This window comes from Saccopteryx bilineata, chromosome 6 (genome assembly GCF_036850765.1).
Source record: "Saccopteryx bilineata isolate mSacBil1 chromosome 6, mSacBil1_pri_phased_curated, whole genome shotgun sequence".
Lineage (NCBI taxonomy): Eukaryota > Metazoa > Chordata > Mammalia > Chiroptera > Emballonuridae > Saccopteryx > Saccopteryx bilineata.
Window position 1 is genome coordinate 143,066,145 of NC_089495.1, and position 13,710 is coordinate 143,079,854.

General features: G+C 41.3%; 1 protein-coding gene across 1 annotated transcript in view; it reads right to left on the reverse strand.

Moving 5' to 3' along the window:
- The window catches only part of NBAS (NBAS subunit of NRZ tethering complex), a 352,849-nt gene that overhangs the window by 261,520 nt on the left and 77,619 nt on the right, over positions 1-13,710 (reverse strand). The window contains 2 exon segments of the mRNA XM_066234551.1: positions 6,314-6,442; positions 7,722-7,790. Coding sequence (XP_066090648.1) covers positions 6,314-6,442; positions 7,722-7,790 — 198 coding nt within the window.

A 13,710-nucleotide genomic window follows, 5' to 3' on the forward strand; every position in this document is an offset into this window, starting at 1 on the left:
GCGGCTAAATGCTGATCGTTTAAATCACTGAGCCCTAATTAGAATGTCTATGCTATAGAAAAATTAGCTGACACAGTACTAGTTTTCCTGCACCCTCTCAAAACTGTAATTCCTTCTGCTGTTTAGTCAGTGAATTCTGTGTACTTACACAGAGAGAGAAGGAAAAAAGTCAGATGCTCTAGGCCCCACACTCAAGCCAGCAAAGGACTAAGAAATGGACATATAAGACTGTAACCCAAGGGCAAATTGGATAACTGCCCCCCAAGATATGTACAGATAGAAGTGTTAGGGGTCTTCAAAGGACAAAGAAATCACCTGAGCTTGACAAAGGGAAGGGAACTCAAGAGGTACAAAGCAAGCCTTAAAGGGCTATACTTTTAAGTCTGGGTAAGGTTTGGATATGGAAAATGGGAGACTGAAGACACCCCAGATAACAAAACCTGAACAGAAGTACATGGAAGAGACTGTTTATTCAGAAGAAAGTAGGTCAATTTAACCAAAGGACAGGACATCAGATTCTAATTAACTATATTTTTGTTCGGGGGTTTTGGGGGGAAAGGGGATTAATGATGTCATTTTTTTATTGAGGTGAAATCCACATAACATAAAATTAACCATTTCAAAATGAACAATTTAGTGGCATTTGGTACAGTCACAATATTGTGTCAGTTCTATCTAGTTCCAAAGCATTTCCGCCATTCTAAGTAAAACCACTTACCCATTAACCAATTACTTCCCATCCGACCTTCTCCCAGCCCCAGCAACCAACAATCAGTCTGCGTCTCCATGGATTTACCTATTCCAGATATTCCATATAAAGGGGTTCATATCACATGTGACTTTTTGTGTCTGGCTTCTTTTACTTCGCATAATGTTCTCAAGGTTCACCCAAGTTGGAGCATGCACGTACTTCATCCTTTTTATGGCTTCGTAATATGCTACTGTAGATCTATACCATAATTTGTTTATCCATCCTTCCATTAACGAACATTTGGGTTGTTTATACCTTGTGGCTGTTGTCAATAATTCTGCTATGGCATGTACATAAGTGTGTTTGTTTGTGTATCTCTTTTAATTATCTGGGGTATATATCTAAATATCTGTCTTCCTGCTTTAGCATATTCACTCTATATATATTCATGTATTCTACATGTATTCATTCTACATAGTAGATTCAACTAAGTATCTCAACTAAATGTTTAACCTTACAAAATGCGGCAGTTTGGTGAAATTATCTGTACAGTAGTACATTTAAGAAAGAAGCCCAAACAAAACTCCAAACCGAAATCTGCTTCAGGCCGAGGTGGATGCCCGTCCAGCAAGCTGACAGCGTATCCCTCGCAACTTCCAAAGGTGACACTCCCACTGCTCTCCTCAAACTATTCAAATTGGCCCAAACTAATCACCCTTGAACTCCGAGGACACTATGCAGAGAAACGTGCCCTGGCCGCGCCCTGGCCATGCTTTACGACCTGAAGTATGCACTCTGCAGGCTAGTGCGCAGCGGGCAGGACCGCGAGCTCCTGTGACCTGTGAGCGCAAACGTGGGGCTCGCTTCCAGCACCGCATGGATTCTTTCTGAGAAGCCACCTGCATGCCGCTCCTTGGTATGGTGTGCTACGATGAGTCTGAAAACAGCCTAAGATGTCCTCACTTTAGAGCACAGCGGGAGCCTGAAGAGAGATGTCCTATGAATACAGTTATAGATTTTGTAAAGAAAAGACTATAATGGCTAAAATAACATTTTCTTCAGATTTAAGGATTGCATCTGATTTTTTTTAATAGCTGGAAGCTAAACATAGTGAAGCCCCTGCCTCCGAAAACATAAAAGCAACCTTTCGAAAGTTTATTCACTCCCTAAACATTGATTAGTGTTCACTACGCCACGCCCAATGTGAGATCCCAGGGAAGGAAGAAATGTGTATTCAGGGCCTGTTTCCAAGGAGCTAAGTCTAGTGAAATCGTGGAAACCGCCATTTATCCATCATTGCTCACTTATCCGTCATTGATTCAGCCTTCTAACAAAGTCAGTCCTTACCTACTATGTGCCCAGGAGAAAATAAAATGAGAACAAAAAAGGTAAGTTTCTGCCTGCCACTTCTAAGGAAGCACAAGCAGGCACCTAATAAAACTTCTCCAGAGACAAATTAAGGCCAAAAATGAGATGTAAATACATAAACACAACATATGGGAAATGTTTGAGATGAAAATCACTTTAGCAATTTACTATATTCCAGACATGAACAAATACTTAATACTCCCAGATTTGTAGCCAGATGGATTTTCATATTGACAATGAAAACCAGAGTAGTTAATCAACTCACAACTAGATAGGAGAAAATCAGGAGAGGCACTTGTACGGCTATCTTTAATCATTAGATTTTATAGAGAAAATAATCACACAAAGCACATTACAAAACCTAATAAAGTAGTAGATTACATAAAGAAAGTCCCAGATGAGCTGACTTCACAATTTGGGAAAAGAATTTAAGGTTGTACAGCCCAATGGTAACGTGAGTGTATTCTCAGGCATGTTTAAGTGAAAATTACAAGCTCTGAGTATATACAGTATATTACCATGGAACCTATTTTTAACTAAGTGGTTTGTCCATTCATTTCCTAGAGTGGCAGTAAGGACAAGCAGAGCCCTGTCCTACCTAGCTGAGCTGACGTCGCTTGCCTATTGCCAGACGAGTGAGGAAAGAGCAGCTGTTTATGTGTTTCTCAGCCTGTGATGAACACACTTAATAATAACACATCTCCAGAGTGTCTACATAATAAAGTGCACACTCCCAAGAGTCATCCATATCAGCTACATGGACTCTCTCTCCCTTGCTTTCCATTAATATCATAGCTGGAACCTATTTGCCCAGATAAAAGTCAGTATTTCTCAGCCTAAGACCTGTAAGAAGATAGTCTAATAAAAAAGGCTTAACCGATGAAGTCAGAGGACCAGGGTCGACAGGAAATCTTGATTCTTCTAACACTAACATTTAGTGTTCCAAGTTAACCACTTTTAGCACTGTTCTATCACAATGAGTATAAACCCATATTTCACTAATAAGGTTGCTATGAAGCAAATGAAATAGATGAAAATCAATCTATAGACAGCCAAGCCTTACTGTCTAGTATACAAATGCTATTTATTCCCAACAGTCCTTCCTGCCGACACCATCAACTGAATTTATGTGCCTTCCCTCCGAGCTCATCTTTCCATAACATTAACATGTTATTTCATTGATTTGTTTATCATTTTCCTTGCAAGACTATGAAGATCATAAGGGCTGTGACTTATTACATTTCTACTCCAGCATTGATAGAGATACAAAAAATAGTTGAACTTTATTTTACGATTATTGCTTTGAATATAGTAGCTACCTACTCTTTGCAGTGCTGTTATATACAAGCCTTTTAGCACTTACTCTAGCATGCTAGGTTTTAATGACTCGCTTCATATATTAAAGCCCAAATGTAAAAAGCCCAAGCCAATGTGACTGATCCCCAGGACATAGGTGGCAGACTCAAGCAAAGTGTGGTTGTTCAAATTCCTTCTGCTGGACAAAGAGTTATCGTCGCCATCTCACGTCCCACCACAGCATATATTGCAGATATTTATTACAGAGTCAAGGATCTAGCAAAAAGAGGCTACCTCAATTATTTATTCTAGAACCTGGGGCACACTAACCAGGCCAAAAGTTCAACATATCTGAGAGGGTGAAGAAATCAGTGCCACATTCAGTGGAAAAAAGGATTTGTCTCTGTTCACTGAAAGATTATCAAATAGATAAACTCTGAATAATAAGGGTGTTTTCCACTTTGTAAAGTGTATTTGTTTCCCAACATGGTCACAGAAAGAGCGTGGACATCAGAGTTTGAGAGACACAGAATCAAATCTCAGCTCTACTGCATCCCTATTGAATAATGCTGGGACAGCACTCAGTAGGTAATAATCAGACTGCTCAGGGGTCACTGGGTCAGAGCCACAGGAGGTGAAATGCAACTGAGGTACAACAGAAAAATCAGGCCACAGCAAGTCCTGATGAGCTGCCCTTCCAAATTCCCAGGGTATTTCTGTTCAGAACACTCCTGAGGACAACACTAGAGACAAACTTCTAGCCTGACTTCATGTCGTCCCACCATGCACCTGTTTGGCCCTTTCCTTATTCTTTTCCTTGCCTGTCCCATCACTTTCCTGATGAGCTAGTCCAATGACTGAGGCATTTATACTTATTCATGCTAGAGTTTCAAGATTTTTACACAATTCTTAAATTATTTTAATACAATCATTATAAAATTCCAATTAATAAATAACATTAATAAGTCCAAGTGTAATGGATAATATGACATTGACTGGCAACAAGACAAAAAAAATGTCTAACCAGTTAAGAAGTTGAGTGTATGTCAATAATGACTATCACAGATGCAATTTATCTTTGTAGACAAAAAAAAAGAAAAAGCTCTCCAGAATTTCAATAAACACAAAAGAATGCTAATAGATTTTACTTGAATAGCCCTTATGCTACATGTATGACATTCTAGGACAGCGGTTCTCAACCTGTGGGTCGCGACCAAAACACAGGGGTCGCGTTGTGTTTTGGTCCTTCGACCCCCACTGGGGTCGCGACCCACAGGTTGAGAACCACTGTTCTAGGATATTCACAAGAAATACTAAGTGTGCTTTCTATTAGGTGAATGAAAATAATTTAAGAAAACAGAAAGTCAGGGGAAGGGGGAAATGCCTTTAATATTCAAAGTTTTCATCATTTAAGAAAAAAATGTGTCCAAATGTAAAATTTTCCACACACAATTGAACATTGGGATCTTCCCAAATGACAAAAGCTGAATATTTTATCATCCTAAAAATTCGGGTACCCTTTGGATGAGTTATCAGTTTTGAGAGTTGACTCTCTCCACTTCTAGAATGAAGATAAGAGTCATATTAGCTCTAACTTCAGAGGACAGAGACTGACCCTTGATTTAGCTACCGAGGTTGAAGACCAAGAGCACCTCCTCCACTTAGAGCTAATGTGGACCCAGTCAGTGAGGGAGACGGTAGAAATGGGGAGATCAGATTAAACTGAAAGTAGGAAAGCAAGGGCAGGAAATAATCTCCCTAAGCTTGTGTTGAAAATACTCAAGAATGAAATAGTCAAAATGTATAAACAAGTCTAAGAAAAGAGTGAGAAAATGTAGATTCACTTTCTCTTTTCCTCTAGTATTCTAAAACAAAAATATTGTTAGCTTATTAAGAATTCTTTTAAAAGTACAGCTTAATTGAAGAAAAGAATTCTGAAAAAGGACATCAATCCATTCAGATCATTCAGGGAAAATGCTCCAATCTTAGAATTACAAAACTATACACTAAAGCTGGTGACCAGATATTTCTACAGGAAAATGGGAAATAGAGGGGAAAAAGGGAAAATAACTATTAAAGCGCTCAAATGCAAAGTGATCATTAGAAGAGTAAAAGATTTATAACATAAGTTATATGTAACTGAGATTCTTCTGTAACCGCAGCATTATATGAGCTGACCTCACTAGCCCATCATGGTTTTAAATTATAGATGTTGATTCTATCTGTTCTGAAATAACTAAATCATTTAATTCTTAAAACCTGTCATTGCAAGACATTAAAAAGTTAACAGTTCTAGGACCTGATCGGGTAGTTCAGTTGGTTCAAGTGTCTTTCCAGTACGCCACGGTTGCGGGTTTGATCCCCGATCAGGGCACATACAAGAAGCAACCAAAGAATACACAACTAAATGGAACAACATATTGATGCTTCTCTGTCCCTTTCCCTCTCTCTCTCCCTTCAATCCTCCCTAGGGCCTTTCTTCTCTCTCTTTAAAAATAAATAAATTAAAAAATTAAAAATCTTAACAGTTCTAGCTTTCTCTACATCTTCACTATCCACCTATTGAGTGAAAAGATAACTCCCTTCAAGCTTTAAGCCCAAATTTAGGAGGAATTGTAACACTTTTAGAACACTGACCTTCCAAAGCTAAAAATGCTAACATCTCTAATCTGTATTTCTAGAATGAAAAAAAGGGGAAATGGAAAATTCAAATGGACAAATTACTCCGTATACAGAGTATACTGCACCAGAAATTAAAATCAGTACACAGTGCTGCTCTAGTCTTAATCTGTCCTACAACGCTGATAATATTATACTATAATATTTAAATAAAGTTTGGAATGATGAGAATAAATTATGTCAGTGCACTACAGTAAAATATCAACCAGCTGAAATCAGCATTGTCAGCACTCTCCCTTAAATGACAATCAGCTAAGAACAACCAGAACCAAGACACACCTGCTCGCTTTGACTCCACGCCCCTTGCTGCTTCAGGGAGGGAATGGCCCAGAGGCTGAGTTTCCCTGAGAAGTGAATGGCGGCAAGGAGGGTCCCGTCCGGAGAGAGGCTCATCTTAAAGATCCCGTCCTACACAAAAATAACAGCACATTAATGGCAGAGCAAGGGCTTGTCGCTCAATACAAATAACTTCCAGAATTTAATAACACTTCTTAAAGGGTGCCATGTCATAAATGATCTCTCCTAATTAAGGATTCCAACAGCTCGTGACATTATAAATGTGCTCCGGCATAGAGAAACAAGAGACGCATACCCTTAAGGAGGATTTTTAAATCTATTTTATAGTGTTGTAATTTATCTATCACCCAAAGCCCAAATATGAGGGCATTATAAAAATATTCCTTAATATCACACATCAATTACCATGAGTTCTCAGTAACTTTTATGGGTTGATGTTGAGTAGACTGTTAATTTCCTGAATTCTGGGTCCACATCTTTAAAAAATTCTGTATGGACACAATGTCTGGAATATTCCATACATCACAGACAGGCCAGAAAATAATGCTATGGAAGAGGAGAAAAGGGAAGGAAAGAAAGAGAGGGATGGAAAAAAGAGGACCCAAGGGTAATGGGAACTAAGGCGGCCAGGGGAGAAATTCGTTCCTTAATTTAGGGAACACTGTGAATGTTTTAAGACTTTCCAGAGTTGCTGGTAAACTATGCAATTTAAAAAATCTAATGGTTGCCACAGAGGGGAGAAACTTTGTATGCACCGATTTTACTTGGCCAACCTCAAGGTACACAGAGAAAGAACTTGTCTTTCACGTCCTATGTACTCAAATAATCTCTCAGTTCTTTCCTACAAGATAAGCAAGTTTGCCCAGTTACCACAAGAGAAGCCGTACAAGCAGACTCTATCTGCCTACCAGCTACAACAGGATCAGAAGGACCGAGCACACACTAACTGGACATCTGTTTCCCGTTCAAGCATTTATGAAGGACAGGGTCTAAGGTGGTTTGCCCAGAAAGAATAAAACAGAGACCTGAAAATGGCGGCCCAAACCTCATTTCTCCGGAACATTTAGAAAGTCTGGCAACACAGGGCCCAGCACTTCCAGATGGCACTTATCAGGCAGTACCCTTAGAAGAGTCATGCCCTCACCATTCTCCATGATGGCCCAAGATTAGTGCCAAATATCTGCTACAGAACCAAACTCTAAACGTGACTGTAGTAAAACTCCAGAATTACACCTGACTCAACGCACCGTATTATCCACATTAGCCATCAATGTACAATTAAGAGCATATACAGAGGAAGACACGTAGCAGTCAAGAGTCTGTCAGCTTTGCTCTTAACGGTACACTGGTGGAAACATTTGAGAAGCACAAGGTGAAGCTTGTGAGTTACCTGCTCTTGTCCTGGGCGACTGTAAAACTTGGCACTTAACATCCTTAATAATCCCAGTGTCTTTGGTACCTACAAAATAAACACATGTCATGCAAAAAAAGATTAATGTAATGTTTTCTCATGGTATAAAGTCTTTTAATCATAAAGTAAAAACTACAGCAAATCTAGTATTTTTAAAAATGGTTAAGAAAATCATCAATAGGTGTCAGAGATATTAGTGAGACTGTCTTTACCTAAAAAAAAAAAAAAAAAAAAAAAATCCAGCCCTGGCCAGTTGGCTCAGTGGTAGAGCGTCGGCCTGGCGTGCAGAAGTCCCGGGTTCGATTCCCGGCCAGGGCACAAAGGAGAAGCGTCCATTTGCTTCTCCACCCCTCCCCCTCTCCTTCTTCTCTGTCTCTCTCTTCCCCTCCCACAGCTGAGGCTCCACTGGAGCAGGGATGGCCCGGGCGCTGGGGATGGCTCCTTGGCCTCTGCCCCAGGTGTTAGAGTGGCTCTGGTCGCAACAGAGCGACGCCCGGAGGGGCAGAGCATCGCCCCCTGGTGGGCAGAGCGTAGCCCCCTGGTGGGCGTGCCTGGTGGATCCCAGTCGGGCGCACGCGGGAGTCTGTCTGTCTCTCCCCGTTTCCGGCTTCAGACAAATACAGGGGAAAAAAAATCCATCAAACAGTACACCTTACAAATATACCCATAACCATTATTATGCTAAGTGAAATAAGCCAGGCAGAGAAAGACAAATATTATAGGATCTCACTTATATGAGGAATCTAATGAACAAAGTGAACTGAGGAACAGAATAGAGGCAGAGGCGGGGTCACAGGGAGCAGGACAGCTGTCAGGGAAGGGGGCTGAGGGAACGGGGTCAGAGGAGGTGAAGGGATTAGTGAAACTATACATACATAACATAGAGATACATCAGCACAGCAAAGCCCAGAGGGAAAGGGGAGAGAACTGGGGGGGCAAAAAGGGTGTAAATAGGGACATGGGGGTGGGGGGTGAGGGTGTTATATTCAGTGGGACACTTGAATTTATATAAACAAAATAAATTAAAACTAATAAAAATTAAAATATATATATACCCATAAGCAAATGCTTTTTAAATACATACATAACAAGTCTAGTACACAGTATAGTCTATGCAAATTAGAATCAAGTCCAAGTTCTTCTCAAATGAGGCTGCCCAGGTCATCCTTCTATCCCAGTGGTCGGCAAACTCATCAGTCAGCAGAGCCAAATATCAACAGTACAACGATTGAAATTTCTTTTGAGAGCCAAATTTTTTAAACTTAAACTATATAGGTACATACATTCCTTATCGAGATAGCGCCTGCATGTGGTGTTTTGTGGAAGAGCTACACTCAAGGGGCCAAAGAGCCGCATGTGGCTTGCGAACCGCGGTTTGCCGACCACTGTTCTATTCTAACATTACAATACCAAAAAATCAAAATTTCCAACAGAAATTTCATCTATTAAGGAAGTAATTCTAACATTGATACGTAAAGACACATGTAGCCCCATGTTCATTGCAGCACTGTTCACAGTGACCAAGACATGGAAACAACCAAAAAGCCCTTCAATAGATGACTAGATAAAGAAGATGTGGCACATATACACTATGGAATACTACTCAGCCATAAGAAATGATGACATCAGATCATTTACAGCAAAATGGTGGGATCTTGATAACATTATACGGAGTGAAATAAGTAAATCAGAAAAAAACAAGAACTACATGATTCCATACATTGGTGGAACATAAAAACGAGACTAAGAGACATGGACAAGAGTGTGGTGGTTACCAGGGGTGGGGGGAGGGAGGACGCAGAAGGGAGGAAGGGAGAGAGTTAGGCGGAGGGGGAGGGGCACAGAGAAAACTAGATAGAGGGTGACGGAGGACAATCTGACTCTGGGCGAGGGGTATGCAACATAATTTAATGACAAGATAACCTAGACATGTTTTCTTTGAATATATGTACCCTGATTTATTAATGTCATCCCATTAACATTAATAAAAATTTATTTTAAAAAAAAAAGGAAGTAATTCTATACTTGAAATATATCAGAAAAATAATCATCATTTAGGAACCAGTATTTGAAATAACGTAAGATTATCTTTGTCTTTAGATTTAAAGAAATAGACTTATAAAAGCAAGAGGAAGATAGGTATAATTTTTAAAATGGAAACAAACAAGCATTGCTGAAGACACAGAGAACTTGGAACCCTAGCACATTGTTGGTGGGAATGTATACAGTACAGCCACTGTGGAAAAGTACGGCGGTCCCTCAAAAACTTAACTAATAATTACCGTGGGACTCAGCAACTCCATCTCAGTGCACACCCAAAATATTACACATTAAATATGTGTTCAAACAAATACTTGTACACAAATGTTCATAGCAATACTATTCACAACAGCTAAAAAGTGGGAACAACTCAAATATTCATTAACTAAAGAATAAACAAATATGGTACATCTATAGAGTGGAATATCATATTATTCAGCCCAAAAAATCTACAATTTGGATGAACCTCAAAAATATGCTCAATGGAAGAAGCCAAAAACAAATGGCCACATTGCATAATTCCATTCCTATGAAACATTCACAGTAGCCAAGTCCATAGAAACAGGAAGCAGAATAGTGGTTGCCAAGCACTGGGGGGAGGGAGAAGGGGAGTGACAGCTCGATGGGTGTCAGGTTTCCTTTGGGGTAATGAGAGTGTCTTGAAACTAGATAGTGGACATTTGCACAAAATTGTGAATATACTAAATATCACTGAATTGAATACTTTAAAATGGTTAATGGCTAATATTATGATATATGAATTTTACTTAATTGAAAAGAAAAGGCAAAGGGTAGGTACTGTTTGTTAAACGTAAAATTTTTCCCACCAGAATTGAGTAGTTAAAGACATTAGTGATAGCCTAACTCCCAATATTTTCTCCAATTAAAAAGAAAAAAAAAAAAAAAGTGGCCCTGGCCGGTTGGCTCAGCGGTAGAGCGTTGGCCTGGCGTGCGGGGGACCCGGGTTCAATTCCTGGCCAGGGCACACAGGAGAAGCGCCCATTTGCTTCTCCACCCCCACCCCCTCCTTCCTATCTGTCTCTCTCTTCCCCTCCCGCAGCAAAGGCTCCATTGGAGCAAAGATGGCCCGGGCGCTGGGGATGGCTCCTTGGCCTCTGCCCCAGGCGCTAGAGTGGCTCTGGTCACGGCAGAGCAACACCCTGGAGGGGCAGAGCATCGCCCCCTGGTGGGCAGAGTGGTCGCCCCTGGTGGGCGTGCCAGGTGGATCCCGGTCGGGCGCATGCGAGAGTCTGTCTGACTGTCTCTCCCTGTTTCCAGCTTCACAAAAAGAAAAAAAAAAGAAGGGGGAAATAATTCTACCTAAAAACCATGCCCACAGCTCAACTTAAAGATTGAGGACACCAAATCTTCAAGATAACTATAAATAGAGAAAAATCACCAAACTCTAGGTATCATCTCCACTTGCTCTTGCCATGCCCCACGACCCCTACCCAGGCCCACCTCAAGGCCTGGTGGTGGGCAGCAGACTGGAAACATACTGCAGAGCCAGGGTGGACAGACAAGGGAAGGGGGTCTAAGACCTACCTAAAGTCACTTTCAAATTTATACTCCAAAATAAACTTTGCATAAACAGAAAAAGATCTGAATCTATGCATTGAAAGAGCCAAGGGATACCTGGGAAAATTAACCCAGAATAACCAAATCTAAGAATTATCCTAGGAAAGCGATTAGATTTCAAAGAAAAAGAAAACCCTCAAGGCCTCCAAGCAAAATGGCTGAACAACATACATACAAAGGGGAACCACAACTTAACTGACATCAGATTTTCCAAATTCCACATACAACACAAAACTAGTTTCTTTAAGTTCAGTTTAAAAAAAAGTAACCCAAGGATTTCATATCCAAACATGTTTTCCTTCAGAACCAGGCTATAGAAAAACAAACTTGAACATACATAACTTAAAAACTCTTCACTTATGATCCTTTCTCAAAACACCTACTAGAGCTGAGGCGCCTGACTGGTGGTGGTGCAGTGGATAGAGCGTTGACCTGTACACTGAGATCCCAAGTTCAAAACCCTGAAGTTGCTGGCTTGAGTACAGGCTCAACCAGCTTGAGTGTGAAATCACTGGCTTGAGCATGGGATCATAAACATGACCCCATGGTTGCTGGCTTGAAGCTCAAGGTTGCTGGCTTAAGCAAGGGGTCACTAGCTCAGCTGGAGTCCCCTGGTCAAGGCACATATGAGAAAGCAATCAATGAACAACCAAAGTACTGAAATGCTGTAACTACAAGTTGATCTTGCTTCTCATCTCTCTCCCTTCTCGTCGAAAAATCTACAAGAGGATAATTTTATCTCACCAATGACTGAGGAAAGTTCGGGAAAAGAAGTGACAATAAGCATTTTGGAATTATAAATGGACATCTAAGACTAAAGAATGGTGAGAATAAAGGTAGAAGCTAATGCATAAACAGTACGTGTTTTGACAAAGTAGAAATAACACAACTCAAAAGGAAAGAGGAAAGGAAAAAAGGAAGAGGAAAATAAACTAATTTTTGTATAAGCAACTGGTAGGAATTAAAGCATATCAGTGAACCTGATGAACTGGTACCACACTAGAGGACACAGAGGCATCGCAGGATAGCCTCAGGGGATGTGAAAGGCAAACCCCTGTTCCAGTGAGCTCAGGGGCGCCTGGAAAGAGAGGAAGGGAAACAAGTACAGACAACCCTGAACATGTTGCAGAAAGGAAAATAAACGGGTGGTAGCAGGACTTAGTGGGGTTTAAACCCCTGACAGCTAAACTGGAGAATTTCCACAATGAGAAAAATAAAAGCATGTCATATGCTGATAACCCTCACGGACAGCAACACTGACGATGTGGGGAAAACACCCCTTGATGAGCAGGCGTGAGAGCTAGCGGGCCAACAGAAGGGGTGGCCCTCGCGGTGCGAGGACAGCGCGTCTGTGCCATCACAGCACAAAGCACCAGCACAGATGCAGGCAGGGGCGGGCAGGGACAGGCAAGGAGTGGCAGGAGACAGGCAGGGGGGCGTAGAGGGAGGCAGGGGCAGGCAGGCAGGGGCAGGGGGAGGCAGGGCGGGCAGGAGGAGGGAGGCAGGGGCAAGACCTGGGGAAGGACCATCAGGAGCACAGACAAGGCACCAGCAAGGTGCCACTCCTTCTGCTGGCCCGCTTATCACTCCCCCTCGCTCGGGGCTATAGTGATTCTCAGGGAAACAGCATTCCGAAGAGCTGTGTTCCTTCCACCACATTCTATACCCAAAAAACGCAGCATCAACAAGGACAGCCAGTTTTGTTCACTTTACACTTTTTTCTAAAAGTTTGATCTTAAAAATAGCAGAAGATGATAACACCATAGATCATTTTCTAATTTATCAAGTACATTCATATATCTTACCTCCTTTGATGCCCACGATAGCCTTAACACACAATGGTAAAGTGACGAGCTAGAATTCCAAACCCGGCCTCCGCCCCCTGAGCCTGGGTTCTTTCCTCCCTCCTGGTGACCGCACTCTAGCCTGGTACTTGTTCCAGCTCATTGACCTTAGCTGTGGACACAGCTTACCCACCAATATGGTAAAGCCCTTGAGGGCTGCTACCTTTATATTCATTCTATCGCCTAGAGCAGTGTTTCGATGTTGAACAAAGGGATAAATAAAAGTATCTCGCAGAGATGACAGTAACATTAATTTGGAAATTCTGGTTGGTGCATATATTGAATTCTGCACAGTCTCTTTTACAACCTGGCAGCTTTGCAAGAGACTAGAAAATACGTCAGCAGCACTTTTCCAGTCAATATCCGCCCACCCCAACACAGCAGCAACCTTAAACAAGCAGTAAGAGAAGGTTCCACGAGGACAATGTCTGCCACCTGACAAAGAGAACTAATCCTATAATTCAAATGACTTCGAGGCAGGGGAAGGCTATGGAGAATGATTGTAA